Genomic DNA, 13,969 nt, shown 5'->3' on the forward strand with positions numbered 1-13,969 from the left:
AAAGGAAGTAGAACCAGTACAGTACCTCAGTCTCCAAAAATGGCAATAATGGAAATGTATTTCATCGGTTTCTGGTAGAAGCCCTTTTCTATTTGGACTTGGTTACAGATATACTCGTATGATTTTAGACTAAAATTATCGCGAAATTGAGACTTTTTATATATCATTTATTTTAGTAAAAAAAAGAACAAAAAAAAAATTAAAAACGCATATCGTGAGTATCCGTTACATAATAAAATTGGTTACAGATGTCCATAGACATCAGTGAGAGCTTACCGTCAGGTGGACTGCATGCTACTTTGCTACTTAAATACATAGATTAGTAAAGATTACTCACTCCTAACAAGAAAATGTACCCAGTTTGGAGAAATGAAATAGTTGCGAAAAAAAGTTTTGCCACGTCTCCGTGCTAAAATGTCCCTAAAATATTTGAAATAATTATTTATTTATTACGTAAATTACGAAATTATTACGTAAATAGTTATTTATTCGTCAATATTCTCTAAAAATGTTTTTATTTGTCAAGAATTCAAAAAAAGAACTTACTAAAATAAGCCTTTTGGGGCTTCATTCAATTTCACGGCGGCGAAGTATCTTTACTAATCTATGCTTAAATAAGGCAGTAATATGTGTATTCATGTCGCAGCAGTCACATACAAAGTGATTTTAGAGTCTGTAAAATATAATTACGAACGACATATTTTATCTGTATTTATGACATTGAAAAACATTGTTTTAATTTGCGAAGTGTCATTGTCTTTGTGTGAGTGTGTGAGTAATATTTATATTGGAGATAAACATCGTAGAATATAAAAAAAATCTTAATATAGAAGGCGCATACCTATTGTATGAAATTTTTGCGTCCAGAAATAGTTAAAAATTACTAAAGTTGTGTATGTATACGTAATAACGATTAATTAATTAATTAATTAGTAATTTTTAATTTTAGTGTAACTAAGAGTAACCTCGTCCCTATACTCTATACACCAAAATATGATATAATCAGAATGTAAGTAATTTTACATTTAACTTTAATGTCACTGAAAGTAAGCAAAACTCTACTTTAATATTTAAATTTATTAATACTCTTACTTTAATATTTAAATTTGAAACTATAAAAATTTGCAAATAAAATCAGTAATAACAAAGATACTATTGGACGACCCCTTTCTTCCCCAAAATTACATCAAAAATAAGCGCATAAAAGACCCCACCCGCATTAGGCTTACGTAATCCATAATGACAATAATTACATAAAAATCATTGATCTAACAAGTATAAGTACTGAAGACTAATGTCTTCCGAATGCTCTTAGGTTTTATTCATTGACTTCTTTAATATCTAATTGTGAAGAAATGGAGCGAAAGAGCTTTGGAACTGCAATCAAAATGGCGACATATTCTTTTGAGACAGATTCTAGAAAGAAATTAAAAAGTATCGTAGTTTTACTTAGTTCATCGACAAGTATAATAATAAAAAGTTACTATTATTCATAGATTAGTAAAGATTACTCACTCCTAACAAGAAAATGTAACCAGTTTTGAGAATTGAAATAGTTGCGTAAAAAGTTTTGACACGTCTCCGTGCTAAAATGTCCCTAAAATACTTGAAATAATTATTTATTTATTATGTAGATTACGCAGTATTAGTTATTTATTCGTAAATTTACTCTAAAAATGTTTTTATTTGTCAAGAATTAAAAAAAAAACTTACTAATAAGCCGTTTGGCTTCATTCAATTTCAAGGCGGCGAAGTATCTTTACTTATCTATGCTATTATTATAAAAAATAAAATTTATTTATTTTAAAATTATAAAATTTTATGATTGTTAAGGAATGTTACGTAAGTCATACTTCCAGTTACAAACATATTTAACTAATGTATTTGATTTAGCTTATTTATTTTATTTATTAAATTTTAGTGTTAATTGTATTTAGTTTTATTTTAGAGTGTTTAATTGTTTTTAAAAAAATATTGTAATTATCATACAGATCTGAAAATGACACAGACAGATAATAATGTAAAATACAACATTTGTTATCTACACTTGTAAGTCTCTCCTCTCAGACTGTATTTTTACGCATAGTTACCACTTATGACATAAAATAAAAAAAAAACTTGTCTATGCTCGATAAAATTTCCTGTAAAAACCATAGATTAGTAAAGATTACTCACTCCTAACAAGAAAATGTACCCAGTCTTGAGAATTGAAATAGTTGCGTAAAAAAGTTTTGCCACGTCTCCGTGCTAAAATGTCCCTAAAATATTTGAAATAATTATTTATTATGTAAATTACGCAGTATTAGCTATTTATTCGTAAATTTTCTCTAAAATGTTTTTATTTCTCAAGAATTCACAAAAAGACCTTACTAATAAGCCTTTTGCCAGTTACAAATATATTTAAGTAATGTATTTGATTTAGCTTATTTATTTTATTTCTTAAATTTTAGTGTTAATTGTATTTAGTTATATTTTAGGGTCTTTAATCGTTTTTAAAAAAAAATCTATTGTAATTATTATGAATACAGATCTGAAAATGACAGACAGACAGATAATAATGTAATATACAATATTTATTATATACACTTGTAAGGCTCTCCTCTCAGAGTGTATCTTTACGCATAGATACCATTTATGACATAAAATTTAAAAAAACTTGTCTATGCTCGATAAAATTCCGTGTAAAGACCGTTATCTTTACAGACACACACTTCAATTTAATTTAATAACAGATTTTCGAAAACAAGCTCCTCAAAAAGCAAAAAGCAGCCTATTTTTTTTTATAATAATTATGTATACATATTTCAACCTTGAATATTAAGTTGAAAACGTTTTAGTAATTACGTGATTAGACACTTCGTCAAAAGTCATTATTTAAACAATTCGAGTGATAATTAAAAATGACCATAATTATTATGTTATTGAATGTATTTTCTTGTTTACATACGAACAAATGAAGGATATAATAACAATGTGGCACAATGATGGATTGATGAGGCCATTATCATGGTATAGTCCGCGCCAAGCCGCTAGTCCGCTCTGAATATAGAAATTGTAGATATTAGCGAGAAGAAGACAGCGGAACCCCTCCAAGCACGTCCGCTACCCGCTCTCGCCCGCGGGTACATAGCTGCGTTAGTATGCCCTTACGTTGCTACGGAATATATGCTTGTAGTTGTGCGCAACAACTTCAGAGCGGACTAGCAGTTTGGCGCGGACTATAAATGGTTACTTGATCGGATGGAAATCAGCTAAAACTAACGTTTTAAGCTGTTAGAGCGCTTAGTTCGACTCCGGAAGCACCACCCCCTATTTCTGCCTATAAGTTGTGTAGCCCTGCTGTACCCTTACCATGAGTTTTTACGTTTTGACAAATATGACTGTTTTGGTATTTGTTTACGTATTTGCCCATACAAATTCCAATCAGCGCCCCTAACGGATTGTGTCAGAACTAGGAAATCGTATCCTACCTTCTATGGACCACTTGTGGACTAAGTTAGAATGCCTTTTAATGTCTTTCCCTTCCCACATTCTACGAACTAGAACATAGTTACGTTACACTGCTGTTATAAAGCAAGAACACGTATAGTTTTGATGTATGAATTTGCCCTTAAAATAATCTTTTTTAAGAAACGTGTAGGCAATTTTTTAATCTTTATGAAATTTATTTATCAAACGGTGAAGTGCGCACCTACTAAAGTAAATTATGGTTTTATCATGTACCTACTTAATAGTAATAGAAGAAAGATAAAACTTGTGATAGTTCATTGCTAGTATTAATTTAAATTCATTAATTTCAATTTCATGGTACGTATTTGTATAATAAACTGTAGTTGGTTCTGAACGTGGTAGAACCCTTTGTGGTTCGACTCCGGCGGCACCACCGCCACACCTATTTCTACCTAATAACAGCAGTGTTAGGCGCTGCTGTGTTCCGGTTTGAAGGGTGTGGTAAGGGAGACAGACTTCCGAGGCGTTCCAGCTTAGTCTTCAGGGGTAGCGGCGCATCTGTGGCCGACCTCAGATAGAAATATCTAATCCTATCTGAGGTTGATTACAGATGTCCATGGGCGGCAGTAGCCACTTACCACCAGGTGGACTGCATGCTCGTCTGCTACTCTTAATAAATATTATAAAAAAAAAGTTGGCTCACAGACGCTGCCCTTCCCCTAAGCCTCGATATGTTTTACTCCCTTAAATTATGCTTTCAATTGTAAACGGAAAAATATATCTTTAAAATAGTAAATGGAATGGTAGAGTCAGTCTGAGTCCACTGAAGTACCACTGCCAAATTTATTTCTACCATAAAATTTCAGCGTTTCCATGGAAGTGTGTATACTGTATATTCCGGCTGACTTACGTATGAGGCGACCTCATCTCTCTCTCATCTCAGGTTTCAGGAGTGACAATGTATTTGTGATCGACTTCAGGTAAAAACCTTTTGTTTATGCGGCAGTATCGACTTACCGTGAGCTAAGGCTCGTAGCCTTGCTACCTCAATATTATAATAATATACTTCATCAATCTAACGAAAGTCTATGATAAGGGAATAATAAGAATTTCATAAGACGTAAGTATGGTGAGCGCAAGCAAATAAATCAGCACTGTAGCGCAATTTTTGTCCTGCTTGAGAAATATCAATACTTTAGTCTGAAAATGTATTTTGTCTAAATTAAAATATAAACCTTATTAATGCTAGGGGGAATCATTCAAATCAGTATTTTCAGTATCAATCAGTTTGAGTATTCGATCTTTCAGTAGCAATAATAAACAAAGAAAAATGTCATCTTTATATTTTTATATAATGTAGGAGAAGCAGACGAGAATGCTGTCCACCTGATAGTAAATATCTACTGCCACCCAAGGACATCTGTAATCGACCCCAGATAAGATTCGTTTTCTGCTTGAACTTGGCCACAGATGCGCCGCTATCCCTGACGACTAAGCTGGAACACTTCGGAAAATATCTCTCTTACTACACCCTTCAAACCAGAACACAGCAGCGCTTAACACTGCTGTTATTAGGCAGAAATAGGTGTAGTGACGATGTAGAGTCTAACCACAGAGTGTTTCACCTTTCAAAGATAACGATAATGTATTATTAATTAAACATTCGCTAGGATCGGTATTTCTCCTCAGAATTTCGAACATAATTTAGATGGTGCATGCAAATAAGTTTGTTCTAGTGTTGCGTAAATATTCCGCCCAGCGCGTCATTCTTGCGGTTGTCAGGCGCATAACAATAATTGTAGGTAATTATTCATCCAAAAAATATGTTATAAATAACATATCTATTATTTTGTTGTTAAACACACGAATATTAAGTAATAAATGAATTTTGGGATTGTATGTTTCTGTGAAAAATAAAAAATCAAATATGACTAAAAAATACGGGTCAAGAAGTAGAGCCCTGTGAGAGTCGGGCAAACAGCGGAGTCTTAGTAATAGGGTTCCGTTTTTACCCTTTCGGTACGGAACCCTAAAAATCTCGATTTAGTTAACGTTGTAAGTGTAGCCACCTACGGGGTTAGCTGTACCTAAGCTTCAGGTGACGTCATAGATACAAAAAAAAAACATCATAATCGGTGACTCTACTTAGGACAAGAAAAATAAGTTAATATTATTAAGTTTTTTTTTTTTATAAAAATAATTGTAATTTTGTAAAGATAATTAAAATCGAAACAAGAAGTTCAAATCTATAACATTTCGATTATCGATAGAAAGACGTGTTAAAACCATTTTTCTTAAATGAATAAAATACGACAACTTCACATCATACGACTCAGTTTTATGAATTCCGCGAATTCAATATTGTTTTATGCACAAGGGAATTTACATGGTTGCAAATATGGCGGTATTATATTCGTATAAGTTTATAATTACATTGAATATACGATGAACATTTTAGAATACATACTTTTGAGGAGTAACATAACAATAATATTATGCAAAGCCATTGAAATATCATCCGGATGATGTAATAATCGAGGCTCGTGCAATCCATAGACATTTTTTTTCTGACAAATGTTTAAATATAGTCGGTGCATTGTTTATTTCGTACCGATAAAGCTACCTACTATTTCACAGTACCCATGTACTTGTCACCACCATATTGTCATAATATGTATGATGTACCTACGCGACGTTATCGCTAGATTATTAACGTTCGTAACTCGACACAAATTATAATCAGACTCAGCATAACGGATGGCGTCTTAATCTTTTAAATTTGGAAGCATTTTTTGTTCGTATCAAATTTAATTGTGCTTTAAAATTGTTCTAAATTTAAAATAACGATGAACAAGTCGTGTAGAGCCCCTCCCTCCCTTATCATCGTTGCCGCGTCTCCTGAAAACCGCAAACCGGCTCCAGTAAATTGACTAACATTTTTTTTAACAAATTTTCCGCAACAAAATGGCGGCGTTGAATTTTTCACAATACGCAAAATAAACGTGTCCCGTCGAAACGCGAACGTTACGAGCTAGGTACATAATTTCGAAAGCATCGGAGCGACCGCGACCGTTCGAACAAAGAGCACGCAAGTCGAACGCGACAATTGCAATCCGACCGGTTGTGGAGCGGCGAACGGCCGCACGCGGCCGCAGCGGCGCGCCGACATCCGCAAATAGGCAACATAGCGTCAACGTACCGGCGGCTACCATCTCGACGGTCCCGAGCGCGCTCCAGCCCGGCACCACTATCTCGCACACTTCCTCCCAGCACCGCATCTTCTCCGCCCTGTCCCCGTAGTTCGAGTGGTTCGTGTCGAAGAGGCACGGCCTCTTCTGCACCTCGGTTATTATCGTGTTGCTTTTGATGCCGTCCGCGTCCTTCGTGCGGACCATTGTTAAAAAATAAAAAAAATAATGGTAATTTTTTGAATCGTACCGGGGGTTGTTTAGCAAGTGCGTATACGTGCGTGTTCAGTTGGTTCGCGAGCGGGACGCGGCCCGCGCGTCTGAATGCCCGCGTGAAACTGGCGGTCGGCGAGCGAGCGGACGAACATGGCCGCCCGAGTCGGCGGGGAAACGTATAGGTGTGAGTTCGTTGCGATATCTTCCTCGCGCTAATAAATAAATAAGATGCATGCAATATATAGGATACGGTGGGTACGTGATGCACGGAGCCGGACCATTTAGACGTTATTATTTAAATGGCACAACTTATGCCGCAAACGATATTTCAATATAATTCAAACATAATTATCGATGTAATGTTTAGAGTTAAATTAATATGTAAACACGAGACGAGAACGAAACGAGTTAGTGCGTTAACAAAATGTCGGACAGCGCAATTGGCCACTTCAAACTGTATAATAAAGTGTATAAATAGTATCACATGACACATAAATTAATAAGACGCGATTACGAACCGTCGATATATGTACGTACGAACTTGGACGTTATCAAATTTAGGTATTTTCGAATGAGAAAAGAGGTGGCCTTGACAAACAATCTGGTTACAATACAATAGCACAATCTTCGATGGCATAATTATCGTGATTACGCGTAATCCTTATCCATATTTGGCGTTAATTTTATGGAATATTTCACTGAATTCTCAACTTGAACGAGGTTACGATATTCGAGCAACGAGACATAAAAATAAAATGAAGAGGATAAAATATACAGCTCGGGAAATCCTTTGACACATCACTTGGTAAAATCGCGGATAAAACCAGTAATCAAATCGATTAATTCGCAAAAAATTTAAGATCTTTCGTTGTAGATATTTTAATATATGTACGTAATGAAGATTGTTTAATATGAGATTATGTGCAAAAATAAAATTTGAAATATATACAGATATATTTCGTTTCTTTTCATTGTCATATTTTACCTTGCAGAGGGTAATGTTTATCGACGCTAGACGGTGTCTTTGGAAGTTTGGACTCGTCTAAATCTTGGGACATAGACTATATTTTTAATCAGTCAGTTTTTTATAATAATTCTCGCGTTGAGTATAAGTTTAGGGCGATTTCTCAAGATTTTATCATGAGAGCCACTCTATCATAATAGGCTAGTTGATAATTTTTCAAAAAGTATTTCATATTATTGCTTGCAGTCTGTTATACCCCAAAATATAAATATTTGGTGGGTAACCACAGAAGGTGGTAGAACCCATTGTGGTTCGACTTCGGCGGCACCACCGCCACACCTATTTCTACCTAATAACAGCAGTGTTAGGCGATGCTGTGTTCCGGTTTAAAGGGTGTGGTAATGGAGACAGAATTTTCCGAGGCGTTCCAGGTTATTCCTCAGGGGTAGCGGCGCATCTGTGGCCGACCTTAGGTGGGAATATCTAATCCTATCTGGGGTTGATTACAGATGTCCATGGGCGGCACTAGCCACTTACCATCAGGTGGACTGTATGCTCGTCTGCTACTCCTATATTATAAAAAAAAATATTTCAACAAAAAATAACCGTTATATTGGTTTATTTTGCATATTTATGCAACCATTTAAATTTTCCGCCAAAACGGGCCGAATTGTCATAGCGCCTAGTATGACGTCACCTCTTCCGAAAGTTCAGTTACACAGCTGAGAATTTAAATATAAAGTTAAATCAATTATACGAACGGCGCTTAAAATGTCTTCAAAGTTTTACAAAAGCTGTGCTTTAAAAACAGGGCAATGTGTGCAATAAAAATACCAAGTAAATTATTTATTAACGTGCCACCATAGATTAGTAAAGATTACTCACTCCTAACAAGAAAACGTAACCAGTTTTGACAATTGAATAGTTGCGTAAAAAAGTTTTGCCAATGCCAATGCCAAGGGCCCGTGCTAAAATGTCTCTAAAATATTTGAAATAATTATTTATTTTTTATGTAAATTACGCAGTATTAGTTATTTATTCGTAAATTTTCTCTAAAAATTTTTTTATTTGTCAATAATTCAAAAAAATAACTTACTATTAAAGCCGTTTGTGGCTTCATTCAATTTCAAGGCGGCGAAGTATCTTTACTAATCTATGCGTGCCACATAATTTTTGTAAGGTAAATTCACGCCACCAAATATTACGTAAGTTGCAAACATGATTATTTATTTGTGTAGATTTTGTGTTTTCTTTAATGTCATCTGCTAGTTTTAGGTCTAAAACGGATAGGGCAAAAGAAATTGTGTAGTTAGGGTAATCCGTTTAGAAGTTATTAGGGATGTTCATAATGGAACATCTTCGGATGGGTCCACGGATCATGGTCAGACAGGACACGCTTTTCAAGTAGTCGTCACATGCTATAAGCACATTTTTTTAAGAACTGAGGTGTGTAAGTTTACCAAATGAATACTATTTTGAGTATCATATGGTTATGGGTTATGTGACACAAATCACCATCATGAGATATGCATGACGGTATACATTTTCGGGCAAATTGCTTAAATAAATCCTTCTTCTATCGTATTTTTTTTTAATATAAAAGTAGCAGACGAGCATGCAGTCCACCTGATTGTAAGTGCCTGCCGCCCATGGACATCTGTAATCAACCCCAGATAGGATTAGATATTCCTACCTGAGGTCGACCACAGATGCGCCGCTACCCCTGAGGACTAAGCTGGAACGCCTCGGAAAAGTCTTTCTCCCTTACCCCACCCTTCAAACCGGAACACAGCAGCGCCAAACACTGCTGTTATTAGGTAGAAATAGGCGTGGCGGTGGTGCCGCCGGAGTCGAACCACAAAGGGTTCTACCTTCAAAATGTATTATATAAAATAATTATAGGAATCTTGTCAATATCTCACAAACTCACACACAATCCATTAGAATATCCGGAGGTAATATCGAATTATATCAACAACTATATCGGATATCAACAACAACATGGTTACAAAGGGGTGACGTCACTCGATCTGATTAGTGTTCAATGACACTTATCAATGTCTGTATTTTCATCTATTTATTTTGTTAAAATATTAAATAATCTTAATATATTATAATAATTAAACCTTCATCAATTACGTATAGCAAATATTTTTTAATATTTTGATTAGTGGCAACTAGCCTATATTGAAATTATATTAATTTAATGGTTTATTTGGTAATTATTTTATTTTGATTGTTGAGTATACTTATATTGGTGATAAGAATGATAACTCTTATCGCCAGTATTATTATTCTCTTTGTTAAATAGGAATACGACAGTAATTATTTATAATAATAAAATATAACTATTTTTCTCAGTAAGGACTTCATTGTTTCTGAAATAATAGTTTTATAAGTTATTTTATATCACGGCGTGCGTAAATTGACGTTTTACACACGCTTCGCGTGCGCAAAACCCCCATTTCCGACCCCGTAATATAAAATTTTATACAACACGCGGACGAAAAATGTTTTTCTGACTCGTGTGATTGCAGTCCTCGCCTGCGGCTCGGCCTGCAAACTCACACTTGTCAGAAAAAAATTTTTCGTCCTCGTATTGTAATGTACTATTTAAGTCGTTATTTTTTGTATATAAATACCTAATATATTTAACATTAAAATTCACGTTGGTTTGTACGAAATCAAAAGTCAATGAATGTCATTATAAAAATATGACGTCATCATATTCACATGTACTGCCGCCTCTGTATTATATACCCGTTATCATTTCTAGCTAGGATAGACCCATAATTACTTGAAGATCCTAGTTGGTTTGCTACCCCTGAGGAACAAGTCGAAACAGCTAATGCTGTCTCTCTTCCAGCACACACCCACACAGTCGCGGTACGACGGAGGGGGAGGGGGGGGGGCTCTTACGGGTCATCACCCATCAAAATCGTATACGCCAAATACTTTCCAAGAAATTGATAAATTACGAAAATAAAAAATATAATTTACTTCTACATAAATTGTCTTAACAATGAAATATAAAAGTATTCAAATTTAATTCAAATTTATTATAATTAATGTACAATTAAAGCGCAATAAAAAAATGGTCCAAATTAACTAACTTTCCCCTATGACACTCTTCCCACCAAATTTCAGGCTGGGACTCCGCCCATCCCTTTAAACCAGAACACAGAAACGCTTAACACTGCTGTTATAAGTCAAAAATGGGTGTGGCATCAATTTCATGCTGTACTCGTAAATATTCTTAGCATTTTAGTAACCTTTGCAATACCAAAATAGCTTAAATATAGCTCAATCATAATCTTGTGCATATGTAAAATTAAGTTTATTTTTACAACGAGCTTTTGCCCGCGGCTTCGCTCGCGTTACAAAGTAATATTTTCATCCCCTATTTTATCCCCTTGGGGGTAGAATTGATCAAAATCCTTTCTTAGCGGATGTCTACGTCATAACATCTGCATGCCAAATTTCAGCCCGATCCGTCCAGTGGTTTGGGCTGTGCGTTGATAGATCACTATGTCAGTCAGTCACCTTTGAGTTATATACCTATATTTAGATGTAGGAGTAGCCGACGAACAAGCAGTAGATGGCAAGTGGCTACTGCCGCCCTTGGACATCTGTAAACAACCCTAGATAGGATTAGATATTCCTACCTGAGGTCGGCCACAGATGCGCCGCTACTCCTGAGGACTAAGCTGGAACGCCTCGGAAAAGTATGTCTTCCTTACCACACCCTTGAAACCAGAAAACAGCAGCGCTACACTGCTGTTATAAGACAGATAGGTGTGGCGGTGGTGCCGCCGGAGTCGAACCACAAAGGGTTCTACCACCTTCAAATTCCGACGCGTTCTAACTTAGTCCTCAGCGGTAACAACGCATTTGTGGCCAAGCTCAGTATAAAATTCTCGTGTCACAGTTTTCGTTGCCATACTCCTCCGAAACGGCTTGACCGATTTTGATGAAATTTTTTGTGCTTATCCGGTATCTATGAGAATCGGCCAACATCTATTTTTCATCCCCCTAAGTGATAAGGGTTGTTCACCCTTAATATTTTTTTATTTATATGGTAACACGACGTTTGCCGGGTCAGCTAGTTTACTATATAATATGTATTCACATAATCAAATATTTTCATTAAAATTCGCGCGAACGAAGTGGTGAGCGCTACCTAGCCCCCAACTAAGCTTAAGATGTAGAGTCTCATACGTATTGCGTATATAAAAAAATAAAAATCTTATATATAAAATTCTCGTGTTTTTTTCTATGAAAAAATGACACTTCATTTTAGACAAATATAACGACACCTTAACAGTCGAAATTTATCTAACCAGATCCGAATGTATTAAAAATATTTACAAACATACAAAATTTGCGCAATAAACATAACCGTTCCGTGGCAGTCGGGTAAAAAACCTCAGTAAAAAATAACATAACATTAAAAAATAAAAAATAACATTAAAAAATGTAAAAACGTTGAAAATACCGTAGAAACTTCTAGTACATCTTTTCAATAAATATTTGAACATTTTAAAAACTGTCTACAGATTTTATGAAATCATTTTTAAATACCCGAATAAATATCCTGTGGGAGGGTATAAACGGGTATTTATCGGGTTTAAACCCAGTACTGGGTTTAAACCGGGTGTTTTGCCCATCTCTATTAGTTACCGTACTCCTCCGAAATGGCTTTACCTATTGTCACCAAATTTTATATGCATATTCAGTAGGTTTGAAAATCGGCCACTATCTATTTTTCATACCCCTAAGTGATAAGGGTTGTTCACCCTTAACATTTTTTTATTTATATGCCAACACAACGTTTGTCGGGTCAGCTAGTAATGATATAAAATTCATAGCTCTGTACTAGCCTGCGTTACGAATACTATGAAAACACAAAAACGAGTACAAAAACTTTTATTTCATTATTTCGATGTCTGTCTTAAGTGTCTGAACGAAGGTCGAACTTGGAACCGTGCGCGGGTTAAACCGGTAAGGTAACCGCTGTGCTATGTGAGTCATTATATCTTTCATAGCAGACATTCTTCTTTTAGCATCAGTGATTCACCTTTTTATTGCATAGATACTGCATAGAAATAGCTTTTGGAAGGTGGTAGAACCCTCCGTGGTACGACTCCGGCACCACCACCACCACACCTACCTCTGCCTAATAACAGCAGTGTTAAGCGCTGTTATGTTCTGGTTTGAAGGGTGTAATAAGGAAGACATACTTACTTTGAGGCACTCTAATTTAGTCCTCGGGGGTAGCGGCGCAACTGTGGCCGACCTCAGATAGGAATCTTACATATATTTGAATTTAATTACAGATGTCCATGGGCAGTAGTAGCCATTTACTATCAGATAGACTGCATGCTCGTCTCCTACTCCTATTTTATAAAAAGGTTACGTTTTGGCGACTTGCTGCGTTTGGTCGAAGCAACTGCATTAATACTGCATCGTGTTTTTGCGTTCGCGTCCGAGCGTCCAAGTAGTTGCTTTGCTTTATCAAGCGTCCAAAAGTAGATGCTTTATCAAGCGTCCAAAAGTAGTTGCTTATCAAGCGTCCAAAAGTAGTTCCTTTATCAAGTGTCCAAAAGTAGCTACTTTATCAAGTGTCCAAAAGTAGCTACTTTATCAAGCTTCCAAAAGTAGTTGCTTTATCAAGCGTCCAAAAGTAGCTACTTTATCAAGTGTCCAAAAGTAGCTACTTTATCAAGCGTCCAAAAGTAGCTACTTTATCAAGCTTCCAAAAGTAGTTGCATTATCAAGCGTCCAAAAGTAGCTGCTTTATCAAGCGTCCAAAAGTAGTTGCTTTATCAAGCGTCCAAAAGTAGTTGCTTTATCAAGCGTCCAAAAGTAGTTGTTTTATCAAGCGTCCAAAAGTAGTTGCTTTATCAAGCGTCCAAAAGTAGCTGCTTTATCAAGCGTCCAAAAGTAGTTGCTTTATCAAGTGTCCAAAAGTAGCTAAAAGTAGCTGCGTTTCGCGCTCAAACATGTGCAAAATGTAGCGTTTGGTCGCTGCGTTTAGCTTCCGACACGCAGCTAAGACGTCAACCGCAGATGCCCGAAGTACCACAATTGCTTGTGCCCTATATTCTTGTTATGTTATTTTCCTGTTAATTTTACCTTGAGTAATATTAAT

The 13,969-nt window shown here is 35.7% G+C and overlaps 2 protein-coding genes across 2 annotated transcripts in view; both read right to left on the reverse strand.

The window, feature by feature from the left end:
* The window catches only part of LOC140745924 (uncharacterized), a 65,056-nt gene extending 58,071 nt beyond the window's left edge, over positions 1 to 6,985 (reverse strand). Inside the window, exon 1 of the mRNA XM_073077886.1 lies at positions 6,650 to 6,985. Within this exon, the coding sequence (XP_072933987.1) occupies positions 6,650 to 6,845 (196 nt within the window). The 5' untranslated portion in view covers positions 6,846 to 6,985. The remainder of the gene's footprint in view (positions 1 to 6,649) is intronic.
* The window catches only part of LOC140745927 (zinc finger X-chromosomal protein-like), a 28,824-nt gene that overhangs the window by 2,538 nt on the left and 12,317 nt on the right, over positions 1 to 13,969 (reverse strand). The window lies entirely within an intron of this gene.

Source organism: Epargyreus clarus, unplaced genomic scaffold (genome assembly GCF_041222505.1).
Source record: "Epargyreus clarus isolate Ecla_fem2 unplaced genomic scaffold, WU_Ecla_fem_2.2 ptg000011l, whole genome shotgun sequence".
NCBI lineage: Eukaryota > Metazoa > Arthropoda > Insecta > Lepidoptera > Hesperiidae > Epargyreus > Epargyreus clarus.